The sequence below is a fragment of the Crassostrea angulata genome, chromosome 7 (assembly GCF_025612915.1).
Source record: "Crassostrea angulata isolate pt1a10 chromosome 7, ASM2561291v2, whole genome shotgun sequence".
Lineage (NCBI taxonomy): Eukaryota > Metazoa > Mollusca > Bivalvia > Ostreida > Ostreidae > Magallana > Magallana angulata.
Window position 1 is genome coordinate 20,224,423 of NC_069117.1, and position 25,586 is coordinate 20,250,008.

The window sequence follows — 25,586 nt, forward strand, 5'->3', positions numbered from 1 at the left end:
ACATATAGCTAGTGTACCAAAAAATTATTTTCCGATCAGTGAGAACTTAGACTTTACATCATGAATGGACTACAGAAAATACCTGTGAATCAAAGAAAAAACAATGAATTTGTTGGAGTAAATGCAGTATATCTTGAAGAAGCGTACGTATTGCTGACAATTGATATTATCTCTTACTAAGATTGCCGAACGGGCGAACGACTTTTTATCTCGTTATTACGACTTATTATCTCGTAAATATACATGCACACACACCACACACGACCTCGTACTTCGTATCGTACGTTCTATCTCAAACGAGAGACTGGCGAACAATTGCAGTAAAGAGATTTTATGGAACGCCATCGCTGCCTTATAGCATAAAACTACAGGTACATTATGTCAAATTATCATTACATTATGTCAAAGTCCATTACGTGGTGTGAATATATCTTTACACTTGGTCAAATCGTTATTACGTGATGTCGAAATCACGCTAGATGAAGTAAACATCCCACATGATGTCAACTTTTTACGTTGGGATGTAAATCCTTACGTTATGCCAACATTGTACAACCGAAGGTCAATACATCATGACATTATTTCGACACTGTGTTACATGGGGCAAATGTATCCTTACATTTTGTCAACATTTTATAACATGCTGTCATTATATCCTCACAATATATCAACACTGTAGTACATATCGCGATTCTATCCTTACATTATTTCAACATTTATTACATGATATCAATATATTTTTACATTTTATGAACACTTTATTACATGGTGTACATATGTCGTTTTATTATGTCAACTTGATGTCATAAGTTTATGACGTTATGTCTAAACTTAATAACGTGATGTAAATAAGCCTTTGCTGTTAGTTAGTTCTCTATTCCATGCTGTACACGGTCCATTTCTTTATGTTGAAAGATCATTTTGTTATGCGAACACGGATACCCTTGGCCTTTCTCTATACATAGAAACGGCGGTAAGCTGTTTACCGAAATGCATCAAAGGGCTATTGGAACTTTGTGGAATGGAACCAGTAAAGGGTCACCCAATGGGAACAAAAGCATTTTTTAAAAATGAGCATTTTTTTAAATTCATTACATTTCAAAATAAGATTGATCTTTAATTTTAATGTTTAAATTCGTTGTTTAAAGAAAAATATACATATATTACTTACTATTCTAATATTAACACATTACAGCATTTTTACAGCAGAACCTACTAACTGGTTTAAGCTAGCAAAAGAATATTCTACATTAGTAAGAGCTTTAAAACAAACCAAACACATTCCCAAGTATAACATCTTTAAAATTACAATGTCAGCAGTACTTCACTTACTTTTAAGATTCTAATTCCGTTCCGCAAAATATTATTGCCCGTGAGGATATCGGTATTCAACGGAATAGAACGGAATAAGCGAAAATTTCATTCTCATCCTATTTTCACGTCAATTCTATACTTACAACGAAATTATATGTAACATGATAATAATTGTTTACAATAAATCAACACTCATGCTGTCTGATTATTTCATTTAATTAAAAATTAGTTACATATTAGATACATGTATGAGACAAGCGCTGGAGACAGTGCCGGTTCTACCAATAGTGTTTGCCTTTCTTGATAATAAATTATAAAATCGGCGAATACAGTTCCCCTCTCTTATTTGTGTGCGTCGTTTTATGACATATTTCTGATTTATACCCTCTGCCCGAAAAATTACATAAAACACACATTTCATAAAATCCAAACCCATCTATATCAAGATGGAGAAAGTCTATAAAGGGGTTAAAGATTTATTGTAATTCATTCATAGATTTTATTTAATATTAAGTTATCAAGTGTCCTGTGAATGAAAGGGACGAACGTAGCGTACCCCCTCCACAAACATTATTCACACCTCCTCTGCAAAAAAAAAAAAATCATTTAAATACAATAATAATTTTGTAGCAGAACGGCCATGCCTAGTTAGGTTCAATGTCCTTAATTTAAGATACCAATAGCAACGTTTAGTTTAACTACTAAATAATTTAAGACTTAATTTTAGAAACTTTTAGAAAATATGTACTGGGTGTCCGCATCACGAAATACAGGCTTTGGAACGATAAAGAAGAACCCTGACTGCTAAATGACTGTGTAGTAACGAACTTAATTTTAATACTCTTGAAGTAAAAAAAAGTATATATCAAAATTAAAATTTTTAAAACAACAATAAAGGGGTTATTCTTAGATTTTATTTCATTCTAAGTATTCAAGGGCCGATGAGCACGAGAAGACTTGCGTTTTAAGTCTTATTCTTATTACTTAGGCCGATATAAACTATAAATTCAATGTTTAAAAACGTAGATTTTTATTCACTCTTGGAAAATTCAATTGTCAGCAACTTAGTCCCTTACAGCTTTCAGAAAAGCACCCGTTTTCATTTCAATATGATTAAATCACTACTTCTTACTAGTATCTACTGTTGGGGTTTTTCTGTGTCCATTTGGGTAAATCGGCGTACCGTTGCTATGGTTATGTCATGTTGTAAATTTTGAATTTAAAACATGACATACATGTTCATATAAAAGCCTAGGATAATCGTGTTTGTATAACGGAATGATGTTTCGACTTGATGTAATGGAGCGTGTATATCATGGAATAGAGAATTGGTCTGATGTAAAGATTTTTCCCCATCACGTAATGAAGTTTAGACAAAACGTCAAGATATTTTCGCATCAAGTAATGCACTTCTGACCTCAGGTGATAAAGTGTTGACATAATGAAAGGATGTGTTAACACCATGTGTTAACGTGTTGATAAAATGTAAGAATATATTGATATCAATGTAATAATAAATGTTGACATAATGTAAGAATAGAATCGCGATATGTACTGCATGTAAAAAATGTTGACATAATGTAAGGATACATTTGCCCCATGTAACACGGTGTCGAAATAATGTCATGATGTATTGACCTTCGGTTCTACAATGTTAGCATAACGTACGAATGATTTTACATCCCAACGTAAAAAGTTGACATCATGTAAAGAGATGTTTAATTCACCTAGCGTATTGACAAACTGTAAAGATATATTCACACCACGTAATGGACTTTGACATAATGTAATGATAATTTGACATAATGTACCTATAGTTTTATTATATAAGGCAGCGATGGCGTTCCATAAGATTTCGTAAATTTTAACCCGGTGCACCGTAAAATATTTATCACTGAAAACACGTTATGGTTTAGAGTAGTTATGGAGTTCATCTGACAGTGTGTTAGCAATACAAATATGGAAAGATAATTGTGCATGTAACTGTCATGACTTTCAAGGGGATAAGGTCACGATAACTGGTTCAATAAAGGTAAGGGAAGCAGACGCAGACCAAATACAATGGCGGAGTTGTTTACCTCAGTGCTCTTATGTTTAGTAGGTGCCATAATCTACATTTGTTACTGGACTTTATCGATCCCTCGCAAGCTTCCTCCAGGACCAAGGATTTTCCCAATCATAGGGAACGTGTATGGTTTGTTTGGTATAAAAGATATTTTGAAATCTTTTGTTGCCCTACGAGGACAATATGGCGACCTTTTCACGTTGACAATCGGCGGGAAATTTTATATTGTTGTAAATGGTTATGAAACGATGAAAGACATTTTTATAAAAAATGCAGATGTCGTATCTATTCGACCGGATAACTTTTTAAGCAAGGAATTAACAAAGGGAAACGGTAGGTTATAAGAAAGAAGAGTACATGAAAATTATCAAATTGTTAATAATGTTTCTTATAGTTTCTTTTTCAAATGGATAAGCCATACTTTTTTAATTCTTCGTACAATCTCTTAAGGCATTGTATTTTCGTCTGGTCATCGATGGAAAATAAACAGAACGTTTACAATGTCCATGTTGAGAGACTTTGGATTCGGTAAAAAATCGTTCGAATCAAATATCATGAAGGAGGTTGAAGTTGTTATAAATGTCTTTGCACAACAAGCAGGAAAGCCTATGTGTGTCACAAGCAGTGATTTCATCACCGTAAGTATAGCAAATATCATGTGTGATGTGACCTTGGGGAGACGTTTTGATAGCAATGATCAGGACTTTCTGGACATCGTGAACGCTGTCAATGCTGCTGCCAGCAATGTCAACACTATAGGGGCTTTGACAGTATTCCCCTTCCTTGCTAAAATACCAGGAGACCCTTTCCGAGGACAAGACACAATAAAACAAAACCTACTTCTTCAAAACAGTTTAAGTAAAATATTGAAGGAACATCTTCAGACGTACGAGGAGAGCCATATTCGTGATTTCATTGACGCTTACATTCGAAAAATGAGACATGACTGTCAAGGCAACAAGCAAGATTTTAATGGTAAGCTAGTTTTATTTTGAAACACGACCTCCCCCTTAAACCCCGACCCCTCAAATTCCATTAAACAAAAACACAAAACAGAATATATGTAGACATGATATAATTTCAAATTGTGGGGTTATCAGAGTGATCCGTAAAGCTACGTCATTCAGAAAACCATTTCAGTCTCTGCAATTAATCAATATTCAATAGAAAATGCATACTTTTGGTAGATACATGTACGTGAAATAAAGTATTTATAAAAAAAACCCGAAGTCATTTAGAAAAATAAATCTTAACTTTTTAGTTCTTTTTACCATATGAAACGAACTTAAAATTTAACAATTATGGTTCCACAAAAACACTTGATTATCAGATTAAACTAAAATTTTAATTAAGCTACGCATAAGAAATGTATATCAACAATGGTTTAAGTCCAGAAACTGATTATACAGAATCATAATTAAGTAAGCGGCTATTTCAGAGCAACAACTGCTGCAGATTGTTATGGATCTCCTGGGCGCGGGCACAGAGACATCGGCTACAACCATGAGATGGTTCATCTTGTTCATGATAACGCACCCAAAAGTCCAAGCACGCATGCGTGAAGAAATACATGACATAATTGGGCATTCAAAATACCCTTCCATGAGTAACAAAGATAGCATGCCATATTCAGAGGCAGTCCTTACCGAGACTTTAAGAATCGGTTGCATTGCCCCGTTATCCATACCTCACGGATTGACCAAGGAACTGAAATATGGTCAGTTTCTGATTCCAGACCACGCTGTTCTTATTCCAAACATCTACTCGGTTTTGTTTGATCCATCTATCTTTGAACGCCCAGAATCGTTTAATCCAGAAAGATTTCTTGATGACAACGGTAAACTCAATGGAAAGGAGAAATACGTGGTTTCCTTTTCTTTGGGTAAGTTTTAATGTCTTTTTTCATAAAATAATGAAGACAAGATATTGAACCAATGGTTAATGCTAAAATCAAGCAGTGCATGCGGCGTTAAATACATGGATTCAAGTTGAAAACTGTCTTGTGTTGATTCACGTGAAGTACTCTTTCAGGTAAGCGAGTCTGTCTTGGAGAGGCCCTAGCACGGATGGAGCTATTTCTCTTGATGACGTCATTGATTCAGCGGTTCCAATTTCTTCCAGAGAGTGACGAATCGGTTTTGGACTTACAGGGAATTCTGGGATTGACCTATCAACCTAAACCGTTTTATTTTATCACAAAAGAAATTTTATCTTGAAGTCCTCGTTGATGATGATCTAGCTCAAGATTATCTCGTCATTTTTTGTTGTTGTAAATATTGACTTTATTCGAAATTGAAAACACACAAAATAATTATAATTTTGTTCAATGCAATAACAATAATTTACTTCTACATGTATCTGAAAAATCCTTCCATTTGTAATAGATATTGCAGACGACAATTTTTAATGCATGTATATATACTCGTACAGTTTAGAAATATGCTCATGAGAAAAGTTTACTACGGAAATTTAATATCCAAAAGACATTTTAATTGTGACCATATCCTTGAAGGAAGGATATTAAAGTCAGATAATTCTTTTGTTTTTCTAATATATTTACATAATTTTTACGATATATTCGTAATAAATATGTTAGTTCTGAAATTGAAAGTAGCAGACATTGCAAAACATTTGAATCATTTTGTTGAATGTACTTGAAACTATTTCTGAAAAGTCAGTAAATGTTTTTGAATGTTCAGAAAGTTTTATTGGTTACATCGGCGACCTATTAATCTTAATTTCATTATTTTCATGAAGAAAATTCTATGCATAGGTCACTGTGATAACTCTCTGTCCATACCGCAATATTCTGTATTTATTTACATATTAAGTCCGAAGGAGATCACCTGAAAAAAAAATCAATGTATATTCCCGACAAAAGTAATCTTTGTTATTTAAAAGTACAAAAACTGTTTGAAGTCACAGTAATTAACAGAAACTTTTTTTTTGTATTAAACCATTTTTAAACGAAAATGTTATTTTCTGCTAAAATAACCAAAAATATCATGGCTTTTAAATTTCTGTAAGTTTTATTTTTGTGGGATTAGCCGTCAAGAAGCCTTAATTGAAGCAAAATTGAATTATTGTCATCCTGTACAAAAATTGATTTGCTATACATTTCTTAGAAGAAAACAGAGAAAAATTTGAAGAGACAAAAATTGATGATTTTTCAAATCTTATTTATCATAAAAGTTTAAGTTACATGCAGATTTATCATTCTAACAGGTTTTTGAACCAAATTAAAATTCTAAAATATACAGCTCATATTGTTTTAAGTTTTCTTTAGTTATTCACAGCAGACTTGATATGTGAAAATTTAAAACCAAAGTCCATTTTCAATAATGTAAAACAGACACCTTAAATATAATATGATGAATTTACAACAACAACAGCAAAAAATTAACATTGTCAAATACCCTTTGCCATGCATTTACAAGTAAATATTAAGTTTAAGGAGATAGAATAGTGAACCTATCAGATCTATTTAAAAACTTTACATACATTACCTTTTTAAAGCCAAAAGCTAATACCGTCGTTTTTAACACGTCCGTTTAACTGTCGACTGCAAGAGATTCTTCAGATCAAAATTGTCTAAATTGAACGCGGATAACTACATGCTTCGAATATATACTTGTTCTCAATGTCAATCTAATCTTGAGAGAAGACGATATCGTCAAGGGTTTAATTCCAAAAAGTTTATAACTATTCCCCCCCCTCCCCCCTTGTGTGCGAACAAGTAATGAAACATATTTATGTTCTAATTCTCCCATTCAAACGATCATAAAATATTTATTTACTAAAACTCAAAACACGAACAATCTGCAACAGCTCGCAAGCGCAACAGACTTCTGAATCAAATCAAAAAGTGTATGCTTTACTACATGTAAAAGCAATCACCCGGAACTATAACTTAGTGTAAGCACGTTCTGTTTGAGAACAAGAATCATTCACTCTGTGTTACTCAAAACAGGTACCACGTAAAAAATCATGCCGGACAAAAACTGTTGCGTTTGCTTTTCCAGAATATCTATAGGATATGGCACAGGGACCAAGCCCGTTTTAACATTAATTTCAATTTAACCATAAATAAAGAAAGGTGTCGAACTCTGATTCAGATAAAAAAACTACCAGCTCGCTTCAAAAGCCTAGTAAATTAATTATTTTTTATAACACTCGCAATATGCATGTATTTTTCAGAAAAGAAAGGCCTGAAATACACTCAATCCGAATTTCAAGTTGATGGGTCGTAAAATTGCGGATATATACGTCAATATTCTCTCGAAGTCGCCAGTTTATTTTTACTCGGACATTTACCGGTCCAGGGCTCACGATGGGATTCTGCCTAAAAAACTAAGGTGAATTACATTACTTGTAGCAAAGAGTCAAAGAGTTTGCAACCTTTGAAATCGCGTCACGCTAATATAGTTGCTAATATGTCCCTGTTTGTAAATAAACGCATATAAAGAACATGTATCGTATTATAGAAAGTAAACTGAAACTAAAATTTAAAGATATTAAAGTAAAAAAGCGACTAAAACTCATACTAGTACTGCTCGGACAACGACTGTGTAACTTTTTTTTCAATCACTATACATTAAGAACTAGAACCTAATAGCTTACTGTGTATGGCCTAAAATCAAGAAGTGGATCGGAAATCGATATGTTTTTGTAAAGACAGAAACCAATACCGGTCCTGTAGGTCAGTTTAATTGTTATTCGCAATAGATCCTTTCCTAAAATTAATCGATAAACCTGTTTTTTCTAAATCATCTAAAAATGTCAATTCCACTATTCCTCCCTCCAATATTTGATAAGAAGTCTTAAAATTTTTGAGTATATGTAACAGAACTTTTTTCTACACAAAGTAAATATTCTATAGCAATGGATTCGTGTGCTTCAAAATATCGAAGGAAGAATATTTTTATACAATTTTTATATTAGGCCTAGTAGAAAATATTTTTAGGTTACCCAAAAAGGTTTATGTTTATCTGTAGGTAGAGACAATTGGTGATGCCTACATGGTTGTTTCCGGTTTGCCTCTGCGCAATGGCAATGAACACGTCACAGAGATCGCAGATATGTAGGTTGCCATTTTGGACAGTGTCAATGACATCTGCCGGACATAAAACTGCGTGCTGGAATGGGAATTCATTCTGTTTATCTGTTTTTTGAAAACTGTAAACATAAAGGGTTGAATTGTAGAAACTGCAAAGCGAAAAATATACTCCTCAGATAAGTACTATGTATATAGCTTCATAAAATGTAACAATTATGAAAGTAAATTTGACCGTCAGGCCTAGTGTGCCGTACTGATAGAGAAGAAATCAAAGTAATCTTAATAGCAGGCCTTTTTCATCAAATTAATAGTTTGAATAATATGGTTCATGCTGTCTTAATTGTCGATTAACATTGTGAAGCTAAACAAAGTTTTTCTATTCGTAAAAATTTTTAATTTCATTTGAAAAGCATAATTCCTTAAACTGAGGCTATGGGAATAATAATAATAATAATAATAATAAACATACTAATAATAATGTCCTTTGCTTATACAGGATAACACAATTAGCTTACAAAAGCTAGTTTTCAGTGTGGTCCTGAAAACGAATTTACAGACAGCAACGATAGAACATACAAAACATGTATTTCTGAGAAATCAATAAATGTACATTATTTGTCATTTAAACTACATGTTATTGCTTAAATAGAGTCAAAAATTATATAAAACTTTGATGAAAATAAAACATAGACTATCACTGCAACGCCATATTGAGTCTTAAGTTTGTCGTTTTGAAAATGACATCAGTTAAGTATTTGATTTTTTTAGTAGCAATGAAAATTCAATGACCTAAAACCTTCAATCAAGCGATTTGATTGTTTTACAGGAACATGAGCCTAAAACAATAAACGATGTACATACAAATGCATACTCTGAATAAAAATTAACTAATGATTTGCGTATTGAACACTCACATATAAAAATAACATGAAACAAATATTATTTTATTTTATAACATTGTGTTATCAATCACTATGCAGTGGAAATGACCACGTACTGGTTGATGGCAAGGGAGGCAACCCTGTGATTTAAATAAAAACAAACCAACAAATCGGAGTTTACACTTCTGCATACAGTTTGCAATAACTGTTTCCTTTATGTAAAGTATACAAAACATTTATTATGTTCTCCAGTGTAATTTGTTCACAAGTTCACTGACGCTGAAGTTTTTTTGCACAATAGGTTAATAATATTCCCTTTCCTACCTAACTTCCTTAATCCAAAAAGTCACCAGGAACATTATTCATACAAAGACGTTTCCAAGTACAAAAGTCAGTTTCAGGAACATTGTGATTGTAAAGAGATTTTGTTTTGATATTGTTGTTTTACAGTTGGGGAGATGGGGTGGAGGTTAACCAATTGCAATACCCATATCATTTAAACGTAAATGTTGAAATCATCATTATCAAAAAAAAATTATTTATTGTTTTTTGGACTGAAAGGCCAAAAAAGTATAGCCTTTGCAAAAAAAAAAAAAGAGAAAAAAATGTTGCAAAAATTACAGCATTAACCCAATCAAATGGTAGCTCGTTCTCTTATAACAGCGCTGTTCAGTAACGTTTAGTTATGATTCTCGGGACAATTGAATAACACGATTTTTCACGATAACTCAATACTTACTTTTTGAAATCTTTAGCCTTCGTAACCCCCTTTAAAGTTCTGCATTTTCGAACATACACAAAAGTCCCCATATCAATATAGCTAGTGATCCACAGCAAGCACATTTTCCGAAATTCGATAAGCACTATCCATACAATGATAAATATACCCAGCTAATTTTAATTCAGTATTTTCGAAGAACAAGTTTTACGTTTTAATTATGGCCAATTGAATATAAATCTCAACATAATCAATATGATTTTACAGCTGTAAATACCTGTTCTAATACCGTACAGTAATATTGAACTGATCCGCGAATTGACAGTTCTAACAAATCTGGGTTGAAACAATGAAGAAAATCGTTTTAATAATCAAAGCAAGCACGCACATTTTGTATATAAGTTACTTCTGGTATACACCCATTGAATGAAAATATCACAGAATAGAGCAAATATTAAAAAGGAAACGTATATTGAAGTTTTATTAATTCTTTTTCATATTTTTTAAATTTGGTGATCTACTAACAGAAGTACGAATGAAATAAATGAAAGTAAACGTAAATTGAAATTTATAGAGAAACAAAAAGAAATGACATGGAAATTGGTGTAAACTGCACTAGGGTTTAGAAGTTAAGTGTCGTTTGGCGTAATTCTCAATGCATGGAGATGAATTTGTGGTCGAAATTATGGGAACTAAATACTTAGTAAAGATTTATTTAAAAAACGATTATGAACGCCTTCTCCAAAGATTACGTAAATGAATCTATTTGTTTGAAAGTGGACACAGTTGAAGAAATATGATAAACTTTGAAATTATTATTAACACTGCACAACTCAGATGGGGTTTTAATTCAAATTCTATTTTTGTCGAAATGTGCAGAAAGTAAATTTGAGATACCCGAAAAAGTATAGTAATGAAAAAAGACAATAACAAACTGTCAATCATCTCAAAAATCTATAAAACGAAATACAAATTCAAAGCAGAGCAACACGGACCTCTAAACAGATAGAGGTAGGATCAGGTGCATTTCATACAAGAACCCTTATGAAGAAAAACGATTGAAAACAAACACATTTTATGTTTTAAATCATAAAAATACTTATTATTCATTTTTCATAATATCCGTATTACGTTGATTTATGAAAAAAAAATTCTTTTTTACATATAGATATTAATAAATCTGATAAAACCTCATAACATTTAGATGTTATATGTTCCAAGTAGATAATAAATTAGAACATCATTTTATCATATGTAGCTCACCTGAGCTGAAAGCTGAAGTGAGCTTTTCTAATCACTTTTTGTCCGGCGTCCGTCTGTACACTTTTTACCTCTTCGACTTCTTCTCCGGAACCACTGGGCCAATTTCAACCAAACTTGCCAGAATGCATCATTGGGTGAAGAGGATTCAAGTTTGTTAAAATACAGGGCCATGCTTTTTTTCAATTGGAGATAATTAGGATTTATTGAAAATTTGTTATTTTTCAAAAATCTTCCTCTCAAAATACATTTGGCCAGAAAAGCTGAAACTTGTGTGGAAGCATCTTCAGATAGTGTAGATTCAAGTTTGAGCAAATCATTGTCCCCGGGGGTAAGGTCGGGTCACAATGGGGTGTCGAAATCTTATATAGAATATATAGAGTAAAAATCTTCTTCTCAGCAACCAATAATTCAGGACAGTCGAAATTTGTGTAGAAGCATCCTCATGTTGTGTAGATTCAAATTTGTTAAAATCATGGTCCCCGGGGGTAGGGCGGGGCCAAAATGGGGGGGGGGGGGGTCATACTTTTACATAGGAATATATAGTGTAAATCTTTTAAAATTTTCTTCTCAAATACCATTTGGTCAGAAAAGCTGAAACTTGTGTGGAAGCATCCTCAGATAGAGTAGATTCAAGTTTAGGCAAATCATGGTCTCCGGGGGTAAGGTGGGGCCACAATGGATGGGGGGTTGAAGTTTTAAATTGGATATATATATAGAGTATATCTTTAAAAATCGTCTTCTCTGAAATAATCAGCCAGGAAAGATGAAATTTGTGTTGAAACATCCGCATGTAGTGTAGATTTAAGTTGTGAAAACAATGACCCCAGAGGAATGGAGGGGGCCCAATGGAGGGTCGTACTTTTACGTAGGAATATATAGTGTATATCTTTTAAAATTTTCTTGACAAAAACCATTTCGACAGAAAAGCTGAAACTTGTGTGGAAGCATCCTTATGTAGTGTACATTCAAGTTTGTTAAAATCGTGGTCCCCGGTGTTAAGGTGGGGCCACAATGGGGGAGGGGTCAAAGCTTACATTGGAATAAATAGAGTAAAAATTTAAAAATCTTCTTTTCAGAAACCAAGCCAGGAAAGCTGAAACCTGTGAGAAAGCATCCTCAGGTGGGATTGTTCAAATCACGGTCCCGGGGGGGGGGGGGGGGGGCAAAAATTTACATAGGGTTATTATAAAAATAGAAATTTTTAAAAATATCTTTTTCTAAAAACCACTTGCTTAGAAAAGCTGTAACTTTACTAAAAGCAACCTCAGATAATGAAGAATTAAATTCTTTCAAATCAAAATATTAAGAAGTAGGGTGGGGCCACATTGGGATTCCAATTTTTTAAAGGTAGATTAACAAAGTATGAAATGTTTAAATGTATGGTTTTACTTATATGCAAGCATTTTGATAAATTGGTGATTCTTTCAAATTGTTAAAACTTTGGCACCTAGAATATTTACATGGGGTTCAGAGTTTGATGTAGTTTAATATATCCATTATATAAACAAATGTTTAGAATGTTTTGGACTGCAATGCTCAGCAGGTGATATTACTATAAATCATCCTTTTAGAAAAGGGACTTGATTATAAACATATCCAGGGAAAAATGGACTTTTATTTATACAGGATCTACACTATAATATACATTGTCCAGATAGTTTGAATTATGACTCTGTTAAGCTGATTTTATTATATGTTGCCCATGGGTCTCTTGTTTTATTTGTTCGGCGACCCCGTGCTCGAACAGGCATTCATTAATTATCTTTTTCTTATAAAATTAATATAAATTCAACCGTCGGAAACCTTTTAAAAATCATTGTACTGAATTTCAAATGACATATGTGATAAATTTAGAGGACAAATTTACGTCATCTAGGTTTGAACAATAGCTAAAAAATTCCAATTCACAGCTTGTCTTATCTTTCTGATATTAAATTAGACGCTAATTTATGTGGCGGCGATATAACATATATTATAACTTTTTGAATAATGATTTCCTTTCAATTCTAAAATAATCCTTAATTAAACTTTTAATTCGAATTAAACTTGTTATAATTAAAATATGTTGAAGCCTCATTTTCCATAATACAGCGACAATTAGAATGTGAGAAGCGCGATGCATTATGTCCTTAAAATCAGAACTAAGATTTTATAAATATCCTACGTTTGAATTTATATCAATTTGTATAAGGTTTAATCTGATTAATTTACATTTTCATATGATAAGATTATTTGTTTTATTTAAAATTAATATGTTTGTTTTCAGTCATTGTTCTTCAAAGTGTATCAAATTTTTCGTGCATTCGCGAAAATAACTCATTTAATCTCAAAAGTCTCGCGTTACTTAGTATATCGCGAAAGTAACGCGTACTATCGCTAAGTTTCACGTTTATTCGCGAAAGTAACGCATTTATTCACAAACGTTTAGCGTTATATCGCGAAAGTTTCGCGTTTATTCGCGAAAGTTTCGCGTTTATTCGCGAAAGTAACCCGTTTAATTGCGAAAGTTACGCGTTTATCGAAAGTTTCGCGTTATATCGCAAAAGTTAATCATTTATTCGCGAAAATGATATTTTTTATCAACGAAAATGAGCTCAATGGGCTTTCGTACGTACTTACAACAAAACTTAGGGTAAATAACTTAGGGTAAGAATAAGTTTCGTTAATATTTTAACTTTTACAAGAAGCCAATTGGCCTTAACGGTCACCTGAGTAGCATATAACCCATACACAAACTTGTCGAGGAGTCTCATATATGCATTTAATTAATTAGATTTCATTCTGGAGTAGAAAAATTATAAATTTGTAGTGACAACCACCTCCCTGCCTGGAATATTTCAAAAAGAACTACAAAACCTATAATTTTGGCAAAAAAATAAAGAATTGGTCTACAAAATCATGAATTCAGTTTTCCTTTCAGGTGTGTGGGAGTAAAGAAGATAATATTTTTAATTTATACACTATGCATTAACACCTATACATCCATTTTGGCCCTGCCCTAGAGTCAAAACCCATACTCCAGGGGACATGAAAATTAAAATTTCAGTACAGGACTTCCTGGTAAACATAGTTATAAGTAAGTTTTTTAATACAGATGTGTGAGAATAGAGAAGAAAACTTTAAAACATTATATGCATTAACACTATATCCCCCCCCCCCCTCCAATGTCCTGAACCCCTGACCCAGGGACAATGAATTTCACAATTTAGGTAGAGGAGTTAGTGGACATCATAACCATGTATTCAGTTTTTTGCCCACATGTGTGGGAGTAGAGAAGATTTTTTTAAGATTTAAAACATTTTTACTACATGGCTATATTGGCCCCACACTAGAGCCTGAAACCCTAATAAAGGGGTCAAGAATTTCACAGTTTTGGTAGAGGAGTTAAAGGACATTATAACCAGGCATTTAGTTTATAACAAATATATATGGAAGTAGAGAAGAAGATTTTCTAAGATTTAATACATTTTAGCTATAGGACCATATTGGCCCCACCCTAGAGCCTTAACCTCTATCCCAGGGGTCATGAATTTCACAATTTTAGTAGAGGGCCCCATGGACATCATAACCAGGCATTTAGTTTTTAACAAATATATATTAGAGTAGAAAAGAGAGTTAATACATTTTAACTATATGGTAATATTGGCCCCTTCCTAGAGCCTGAACCCCTGTCCCAGGGCTCATGAATTTCATAATTTAGGTAGAGGGCTTCATAGACATCATTATCGTGCATTTTGTTTTTAACAAATATATATGGGAGTAGAAAAGAAGATTTTCTAAGATTTAATACATTTTTTACTATTTGGCCATATTGGCCCCACCAAAGAGCCAGAACCCCTGACCCAGGGGTCATGAATTTCACAATTTTGGTAGAGAGCTTCATGGACATCATAACTATGCAACCAGTTTTTTCCCCTCACATGTGTGGGAGTAGAGAAGATTTTTGAAAATTTGGCTATTTTTTCATATTTGGCCCCACATGAGGCGCCCCAGGGGTGGTAGAGCCAGGAATTTCACAATTCCTCTTATGCCTCACACCAAAATGGTCACAATCAGCCTTGTAGTTTTTTTGAAAAAGTTTAAGAAGTTAACGCACGACGCGCGAAGACGGACGAAAACGGATAGCAACAGGTCACCTGGTGTAGTATTTATAGGGTTCATCTGAAAGTGTGTCAAACAAACTGTGCATTTAAGTTTGTGCCATTCAAGGGTTACATTTTCTAGGTCTCCTAGATGTTCGTCAATGTTTTCCTTTACGAGTCGGGAGTCAAACGGCTTCCCTGACTTAGGTTACTGGTTATAGTGTTCATAAGAGAGAGGCAAGGGAAGCAGGCGAAGACAAATACAATGGCGGAATGGCTGACCTCTGTGCTTCTAGGTTTAGTAGTTGCCATTATCTACATTTGCTACTGGGCCTTTACTATACCTCGCAAGCTTCCTCCAGGACCAAGAATTTTCCCCAGCATAGGAAATGTGTATGGTTTGTTTGGCACTAAGAACATACTGAAGTCTTTTGTTGCCCTACGAGGACAGTATGGCGATCTTTTCACGTTGACAATCGGCGGGAAATTTTATATTGTTGTAAATGGTTATGAAACAATGAAAGACATCTTTATTAACTATGCAGATATCGTATCAACTCGATCGGGCAATTTTTTAAGCAACGAGATGATAAAAGGAAACGGTAGGTTTTCGAAATTTGATGATGTTCATGATCTCTTCTTTCTAATTCAAACTGAGAAGCCATGTTTCTATAGCTTTTCGTTCAATCTCTGTAGGCATTGTATTTTCATCTGGCCATCGATGGAAAATAAACAGAACGTTTACAATGTCCATGTTAAGGGAATTTGGATTCGGCAAAAAATCGTTTGAATTAAATATCTTGAAGGAGGTTGAAGTTATTATTAATGTCTTCGAACAACAAGCAGGAAAGCCTATGTGTGTCACAAGCAGTGATTTCATAACCGTAAGTATAGCAAATATTATGTGTGATGTGACCTTGGGGAGACGTTTTGATAGCAATGATCAGGACTTTCTGGACATCGTGAACGCTATCAATGCAACAACCAGCAATGTCAACACTATAGGGGCTCTGACAGCATTTCCCTTTCTTGCGAAAATACCAGGGGATCCATTAGGAGGACAGGAAACAATAAAACAAAACCAATTTTTTCAAGACGGTGTTAGTAAAATGGTGAAGGAACATCTTCAGACGTATGAAGAGAACCATATTCGTGATTTCATTGACGCTTACATTCGAAAAATAAGAAAAGAAAGTCAAGGCAACGAGCAGGATTTCAATGGTAAGTTTAATAGCCTTATAAACCATCACCCCCTCCCCCCCCCCCCAAAGTCTATTTAAAGAAATACTGACAAGAATTCGACAAAAACCAATTCAAACGATGGGATTTTGGAGTGATAAGTATCGCTTTGTGATATAGAAAGCCATTTCAGTCTCTGCAATCAGTGCCAATATTTGTAATTTGTTTTTATACTTTTATAAAGTGTTGTTATCCCTTTTTGTTTTATTTTGAAAGAGAATAACAATTTTTTAAAGACATTTGTTGTATATTTTTGTTAGATACATGTACATAAAATATTGTATTTTATTAACAACCCGCTGTTATTTGAAAAGAATATATGATGACTCAATATATAGTTGAAACTTGACCGCTGGACCACGATTTCAATTTATCTACTCATTAAAATTGTTAAGGTACAGTACCGATCAGACCCAACCTAACACCAGAGTAAACCCCAACTAAACCCCGGGTTTACTTTTTGGGTTTACTATGGGTTTACTTTTTGAAAATTTGGGTCCACTTGGGGTTTACTTTGAAATTGCTTTTGAGGTCAACTGTATGCACTGGAGTGTGAAGCAGACCAGTATTTTGGCTTACCATCCAACTGCCTGTAATTCATACCCTTCGTATATTCCGAATACACAGTTAGCGTCTGCTTTCAGGGGTATATTTCTGACTGGGTTAACTCTCTGCGTCCACTCTAGTAAACCCGAAGTAAACCCAGAAAGTAAACCCAGGGTTTAGTTGGGGTTTACTTTCTGTTAGGTTTGGTCTAATCGGTACTGTAAGATTATCGTCTACAAGATAATTATAAAGAATCACAAATCTATTTTTCAGAGAAACAACTTTTGCAGATTGTTATGGATCTCCTGGGCGCGGGCACAGAGACATCGGCCACAAGCATGAGATGGTTCATCCTTTTCATGATGACGCACCCAAAAGTTCAAGCACGCATTCGTGAAGAGATACATTACGTCATCGGACATTCAAAATATCCTTCCATGAGTCACAAAGATAGCATGCCATATTCAGAGGCAGTCCTTACCGAGACCTTGCGACTCGGTTGTGTCGCCCCGTTAGCCATACCCCACGGATTGACCAAAGAACTGAACTATGGACAGTTTCGGATTCCAGACCACGCTGTTCTTATTCCAAACATCTACTCGGTTCTGTTTGATCCATCTATCTTTGAACACCCAGAGTCGTTCATTCCAGAAAGATTTCTTGATGACAACGGTAAACTCAATGGAAAGGAGAAATACGTGGTGTCCTTTTCTTTGGGTAAGTTTTTATAATCTTTTTTTTTTTTTATAAATTATAATGTAGGCAAGATTTTGAATCAATGGTCAATGCTAAAATTAAGCAGTGCATGCGTTAAACAAATCGAATCAAATTTGAAAACGGTCGTGTTGATTCACATCAAGTACTCTTTCAGGTAAGCGAGTCTGCCTTGGAGAGGCCCTAGCACGGATGGAGCTTTTCCTCTTGATGACGTCATTGATTCAGCGGTTTCAATTTCTACCAGTGAGTGACGAATCGGTTTTTGACTTGGAGGGAATTTTAGGATTGACCTATCAACCCAAACCGTTTTATTTTATCACAAAAGAAATATAATCGTAAAGTCCTCGTTGATGATGATCTAACATGAGTTTATTATAAAAGTAATCACTCGCCTATTTTGTAGATTTTAACTTTATTTGAAATTCACAACACTAAAAAAGTATTCAATGCATGTACAATAATTTACTGAAACTACTATGGACAATAATTTTTTATGTGCATACTTGTATAGTTTGAAAATGTAATTAAGTCCAAGTACTGAGAGACAGGATCTCGAAAGTATCTACATTTTCTTCGAATATGCTTTAAAACATTGTACATTGTAAGTTGGAATTGGATGTTTCAATATATAATAACATTAGACAATTATACATTTAACAAACTCCTATGAAAATAAGAAGTTTGTACAACATTAGGCTGGTACTTAAGAAATGAAAAATGTATGAAAATTTCAAGGTTCTTCCCATAGCAAGCGAGAGATATTACCTGCGTGACCCATGTTGACCCCACGAATATGAAATAAATTATTTTAAATTGCCACATGGGTTCTATCCAAGTAGACGTTTGTCAAATGTGCTCACTGTAATACACTGACATGTTTTTAATCGTTTACCATCGACCTTGTATGGTTAGGATTTTTTGTTTGATCACTATTGTAATATGCAACTTCAAAGTTTTATTCGATTCTTTTCCAGATATAAATAACGCATAAAGTATGATTCAGCAAACGCGCCCGATTCACCTACAAAGTTTTATCAATTTAAATAACTCCTCCTCTTCGTTGATAACGACACATTTTCTTAAATGAAATACACCAACTTTCTTGATTTATACATTACGTTATTTTAAAATCCCTCGTCTAGCTGAAGATGTTTACAATTCAAGTTTATAATGCGAACAGTCAGAAACGTTGAAAAAATATAAGCACATACGTAAAATATCACAATGACAAGCGCTTTGAAACTAATTTATTCCGACATTGATTATTTTCAAAACAATCAGAATTAGGGGTATTACCTTTTTATGCGATCAAAAATTAATTTAAAAGATACCACAGGGTATAAGTCTCGGTAATTATTTGGCCATCCTGCGTAATAACTCGGCTATACTGTAAATGATGAAGTTTGCAGACAATTTAAGATTTAAAACATGGTAACTTAACTTCGGAGTTTTCTTTCCCCCCCCCCCCCCCAAAGTTTACTTTTTAAAAATATGCCTTATTAAAACAAAAATCGGAAATCACATGAAACCAGTCACATTTTCAGTGTAAAAATTTTACAATTCATTTAATGCATGTGCGGATCAAGAGCAGGGTGTTGGGGTCGGGGGAGAACCCCACCCCTAGAAAATTCAAATTTCTAAAATTTACATACATGTAATATCTCCGACCCCGCTCCCTTCTGCAAACTTAATCGGACCCCCCACCCTCGCAAAAACAATTTTCTGAATCCGCGCATAATAGAAATGGTATGAAATTTCAAGGTATAATTTTTAGTTACGCTATACAAAACGCTGCATGAAAAAAAATCCCATTCTCAGTTAAAATTTAATTTTCATCTGCAACAGCTCTAAACGAAAATGGCACAGGTACTGCACAACACCTTTGTAGGATTGAAATACAAAAGTGCGTGCTCAATGAGCCCGAAGCAATATGAGCTGTATTTTTAAGAATATTAATTTTGCAAAAACCTGCTAAGTCTGCATATAATTTTAACTTTTATGTCATGACAAATAAGATTTGAAAAAAAATCATTAATTTTCGTCGGAGGAAAGATTTCTCTTCTAAGGAATATATAGCAAATCATTTTTTGTACAGGGCGACAATAAATCAATTTTGCTCCAACTAAGGCTTCTTAACGGCCTTTTCCACATATATGTCATGAGGCTAAAAGAAATTTAAAAACCATGATATTTTTTGTCTTTTTAGTAGAAATAACATTTTCGTAAAAAAAATAATTCAACGTAAAAAATGCAGCTCATATTGCTTTAAATCAAACAGCCATTAAGAAGAGCAACAAATTTCTTTATTATTTCTTAAAATACAAATAATTTAAGAAAATTAAAAAAGAACATTCATATCCATGAATAAAGAAATCTGTCAATTACTTTTGTGTTGGAGACATTTATCAGCGAGGGGCTATATATCGTGCTAGCACCTGGATGGTACATTGTAACAAGGGTCTTTTGACTTTGATTTTAAAATGCTCTAACTAGAAGGAACGCTTGCTTATTATAAATTATAAAGAAGTTATGCCTGCATATAAAGAAGTTTCCACACCATAAAATGAAATGATGACACAATTAAAAGAACTTGCCACATCAAATAGCTACTCAACATTAGCATATAAAAAATTGTCACATCATATATTTAGGATTTACCATTGCATGTAACGCTTTCACCACAATACATGAAGGTTTTACCACCATACATAATGATTTTAACACACTTTAACATGACATAATGACCTTACGAAATAGCGAAATTATATTATCTCTTCATATAAAGATTTAACCCCTGAATATTATGATGTAATCACAGTGTATAATGATGTATCACTGCATTTAATGATGTTACCATTGCATATAATGTTATTATACTTTCATGTTAAATACTGAAATCTGGTTTATACGCAGTTGACAATCCGTTTTGTTATACTTTCATGTTAAATACTGAAATCTGATTGGTTAAGACGCAGTTCATAATCCGTTCTATTACTCTCATCGTTAGCAACGCACTTAGCAACGGGTAACATTACAAATTGTTACATGCGCGAAAATTATGCGCGTACGGTTCGCTGTAGAATTCATGTTATTCCTATATAAAAGCAGTAAAATTTTCTTAAAAATTAAGACATTCAGTATAACAAAATAAATAGTGCCTGTTTGGGAGGATAACAGTTGAAATTGACACCCCTCGAAAACCATTGTCAACCTCCGCTTCGCGTCAGTTGACAATGGTTTTCTCGGGGTGTCAATTTCAACTGTTACCCTCCCAAACAGGCACTATTTATATACTATTACCCTCAGCGTTAGCAACACACTTGGCAACGGGTAACACAACAAATTGTTACATGCGCGTAAATTATGAGCGTACGGTTCGCCGTAGAATTGAAGTCATTAATTTCTATATAAAAGCTGTAATAATTTCCCTAAAATTAAGACATTCAGTATAATAAAATAAATAGGGCCTGTTTGGGAAAAACATTGCATATGCTTAAATATAGGTTATTACATAAAATGATATTAAGAAGTTTGTGAAGTTTGTGAATTCAGCTATTTTTTATCTTCCGCTAATTTTATATTATTGAAATAAATACATTCCTAGTTTAAATTTGAGCTGATTTGAAAATCGTTACTTAATTTTTGCTGTAAACATGAGATTTGAAATTTTGCATGTTTTAACATGGAAAAAAAGATATTTGGTGTTTTTCTGGAACCAATTTATCAATCACTATATAAATAAAATCTATCTAACAATAACCAAAGTTATTTTCATATTTCCTAAATACTTTTTGAATTATTGTATATCAACAGTCAAATACTTTTGTTTTGCATAACAGTTGAAAGATCATCCAGGGATTTTAGTTTCCCATTTATATGGAAAATGTGCTTCGTAAATAAAATTTCACTTTTTATATCAAACAGTATGCCCTTGTAAGTAAAAGCGCTTTTATACGTAATAGTTTGCTTCAAAAATGAGTCTGTAGTTTTAAATTCAGGCCTTGTTTTGCTTATATTAAAACAGGAAAAAACTTCTTTGTAGAAGTGGGGCATTTTTAAATAATATTAATTTTTTTTATTAGTTGTTTCTGATGTGATTGAGATGTAACGAATGTCTGTATTTAAATCTTTGAAAAAGGTGTTCACAAAGTCGTTTATAATATGTTTAGTTTTAAATAATCTAGGTACCCACGCTGCTTTTAAAGCTTTTGATTCAATATATAATATTTACATTTTCAACTGTTTTTGTCAGTGATAACATTCCAAATCAATTTTGAAGCCAATAGCCCAATAACTTTATAAAAAATGAGTGACACAAAATGAGCGTGTCAAATAGCATAACCGAAAAACGGTATTGGCTTAACCTTGTAGTATATAATACATAGCATGTGCTACATGAAAAAAGGTTTTAAAATGTTGTTTTAAAGTGCACAAATTGGAAATAATATAAATATAAGTAATAAAGAATCATTTTTTGAATATTCTGAGGTGATAATTTCGGTCGGAGCGTTGTCAAATCTATTATAAAGCCCTTTACGGTTTATTAGAGTTGACCACGCTCCGATCGAAATTATAACCTCATTATACTCAAAGAATGATTCCTTTTTCCTCAATTAAACTTATACTCCGTCTTTCATATCCCCTATCACAGTATTTCTCTTTATTCTATCAGGGATGTGCCAAAGAAAGTTAAGAATTAATCTATTCAAATTCAAATAAATATAATTTTCTTCCAGTATTTCTAGGATTGTGGATAAATATGTTAAGGACGTTGTTTATTCAGGGTTTGAGTTCTCATATCCGGATTGTTAAAAAGTTCAATTTCATGAGTAAATTTTTTTAAATACAAAAAGTATTTATGAAATTAATCATTATTGACATAACAATCGATATGTTGACTAAATTACGGAATTAGCTCTGACAAAGTTTGACTTTTAGCAAAACACAGAAAATTCGGACTAAACTTTTAAGATTTTGTTTTCCACTGAAATATTTTTGGCAGTACTATTAATAATATGTAAAGTTAAGATTTTATTTGTTAGTCAACATAATTTTGCATATTTTCTGTTGGTTTTATCTTGCTTTTTCGTTTAAATAATCGTATGGCAAACGCTACAAAAATATTGAAAAATGCTTTAAAATGAAAAAAAGAGACCATATCTCAAAATTTTGATCATTGACCTCATATAAATTTTATGCCAGCAGAGAAAGGTTAATATACTTAGTTTAATACTATAAATGTTTTAGCATTATTATCATTCAGTTTTTTGTTATATGGAATCAAAAATGGGTAGTAAATTGAAAACTGATAGGGGAAATTCGGACTAGAATATCTATAAAAATTGTGAATGAAAACTTAATGCTTTGTATCTATTTAATGTCGCTATCATTCATAAACTGTATTTCATTTGTTAAATAAATAAGCAATTTGAATTATTTTCACAATTAAGAAAATCTCAGTCATAGTGTTAATTTTTTTTTCCTTAAATTTTCAAAAAATATTCAATGGCCATTAACTCAAAAAATAGGTCATTGACCTACTTTCTTGAAAGTGAAGAATAACACTACCATGTAAGGTCTATAACACACAATAGTTGGTTTTACATTATCATCAGTGGAATATTTTTTTCATTCTGAGTAAACGTCATCCTTAATTTAGGGACGGCTAGAGTATTTATTATAGAGCATTTACAAAAGTGTTAATTTTCTTTTGTTCCAAGATTCAAATAGTCTTTCTATGTCATGAAAGACTTTCATCAATTTTTTTTGTGTAACATTTAATTTTGTCGTGGCCAAGGTATATGCCTAACTATTTTACGTCATTCTTTGAGACATTAATTCCGTATATGGTATCGTATTGATCTTTTAAAGTACCCAAAAGTATACATTCCGTTTTGTTTAATTTAATTTTTGACCCATCATGTTAATCGAAGACCTCTATTGTATTAATTTCATGCGTCAAAGATTCAATATCTTCAAGTGTTAGCGTAATGTCATCTAAATGTTGTATAGTTTTAATTTCTTTATCTGAATTTTTGTGTTTGAAACCGTTATTTTTAATTTTTACCGATAAAAATTCTGCTACAAAAAGATACAAAATTGCGGATTTGGACATCTTGTCTGATTCCTCTTTGCATTTGGCATGTTTTTGACATCCATTATTCGTGTTTTTCAATTTAGTGTGCCTCTTGTATATGTCTGTATTTTTGTCTGATATCCAGCTATAAGGTTTTTTTCTTTTGAATTTTATCCTCATGCGTTAACCGAAATTGTTTTACGTGCACATATTTTGAATTAATGATATGGTATTGCATATATATGGTAACAAAAAAAAGACATACTTAGGCAAACAAAAACTAGGTTTTATTGATATTGGTATATAGTGTGTCTTAGTACTACGTCCGATCTATCCGGTATTTGGTGTCTTTTTTACGCTGGGTTTTCGAGAACTAGCATTCTTTACATCTTGAATCAACTGAGCCACATCCATCTGTCCGGACTCTTTATTCCCCTTTGTTGTCGATGCGGATGTGGATCTTCCTGACGGCGAACGAGCGCGTAAGCGAGAGGATATGTCTGCTAGGATTTTTCCGAGGGTGCTCTTGCCGGACCAATACTTAATACTTGTATGGCTTATTCCTATGGCGTCTAATCCCACTGCCCAGAAGTTGTCGTAGGTGGAATCTGCAAAAACCGAAGATTTTTACGGCTCTCAGTGTATCGACAAAAGCGGCTGTGCAGCCATCTATGATCTATATCACCAAGGAGATCTGCTCTGTAACGAATGCTGGTGGTTTGGTGACTAAGTTGCCAATATTTTTGGCTTCAAGGGCGATTAGATGGCGGATGCTCGCGGTACATCACGACTTTTCATTGCTTTCACATATTGGTAAGCGTGTTCGGCTGATATATGGTTGTGACCAAAGATGGTAATGTCGCATGTGAAGAAATTTGATAGATAATTTTTTTCCCCGGAAAAGGGCATAACATTTGCCGCAGGTTCTGTACATGCTGGATCGCCCGTAATGTGTCCTTCTTCCTTGCACACCTTACATCTCGGGCTGTTAGGACATTGTTTTTTGAAATGGAAAAGATGAAAAAAAAGTTTCGACAACCACAGCTTTGCATATGACTAAAGGTACGCTTAGAAAGCGGTTTTGCTGCATACCACTTGTTTCACATGTTCATCTGCGGAATTGAGTATTCTAGTACTGTTAAAAAAAGAACGTGCACTCTTTTCTGTTTTTCAGTAAGAGGTTTAAGAAGTTTGACTGGGCAGAAGGTACTGTCAGTAGAGGAATACATTCTCTTTTCCGTGATCCTTCCGTGGCTCCTGCTGCAAGTGCAGGAACCACTTGGTGGGTTTTCTGTTGAGTTACGTGCTTAAGGGTGTCACTTTTCAGTTTCATCCTCTTTAAACTCTTTAAACTCGAAACTAATCAATTTCAGTTGATGATGAAACTCAATGCCACGTGACAAAATGGACTGAAGTGAGATAACAAATAGCCTACCAAAGTATTACTCGTTATGCAGTGCCTTTTTCATATTTCTTTGGTCATGGGATTCCATAACTTTTCATGGGCCATTGGTGAGGCTATTAAAGCCTTGTTCTCTCTTTGAGTAACCACGGAGTAAGTTACCAAATAACTAAGTAAGTAACCATCTAAATAACCAACAACTCCGTACGCGATTTTAAATTCTTTTG

The 25,586-nt window shown here is 33.4% G+C and overlaps 2 protein-coding genes across 2 annotated transcripts; both read left to right on the forward strand.

Moving 5' to 3' along the window:
- The first annotated feature begins 3,179 nt into the window (after positions 1–3,179).
- On the forward strand, positions 3,180–6,596 carry LOC128155298 (cytochrome P450 2F2-like). The gene is made up of 4 exons (XM_052816934.1): positions 3,180–3,712; positions 3,830–4,354; positions 4,818–5,261; positions 5,411–6,596. The coding sequence occupies exons 1-4, from the start codon at positions 3,376–3,378 to the stop codon at positions 5,593–5,595; spliced, it is 1,491 nt and encodes a 496-aa protein (XP_052672894.1). The 5' UTR covers positions 3,180–3,375; the 3' UTR covers positions 5,596–6,596.
- An 8,851-nt stretch (positions 6,597–15,447) lies between these two features.
- On the forward strand, positions 15,448–18,547 carry LOC128156509 (cytochrome P450 2B19-like). The gene is made up of 4 exons (XM_052818679.1): positions 15,448–15,981; positions 16,076–16,600; positions 17,438–17,881; positions 18,036–18,547. The coding sequence occupies exons 1-4, from the start codon at positions 15,645–15,647 to the stop codon at positions 18,212–18,214; spliced, it is 1,485 nt and encodes a 494-aa protein (XP_052674639.1). The 5' UTR covers positions 15,448–15,644; the 3' UTR covers positions 18,215–18,547.
- The last annotated feature ends 7,039 nt before the right edge of the window (positions 18,548–25,586 follow it).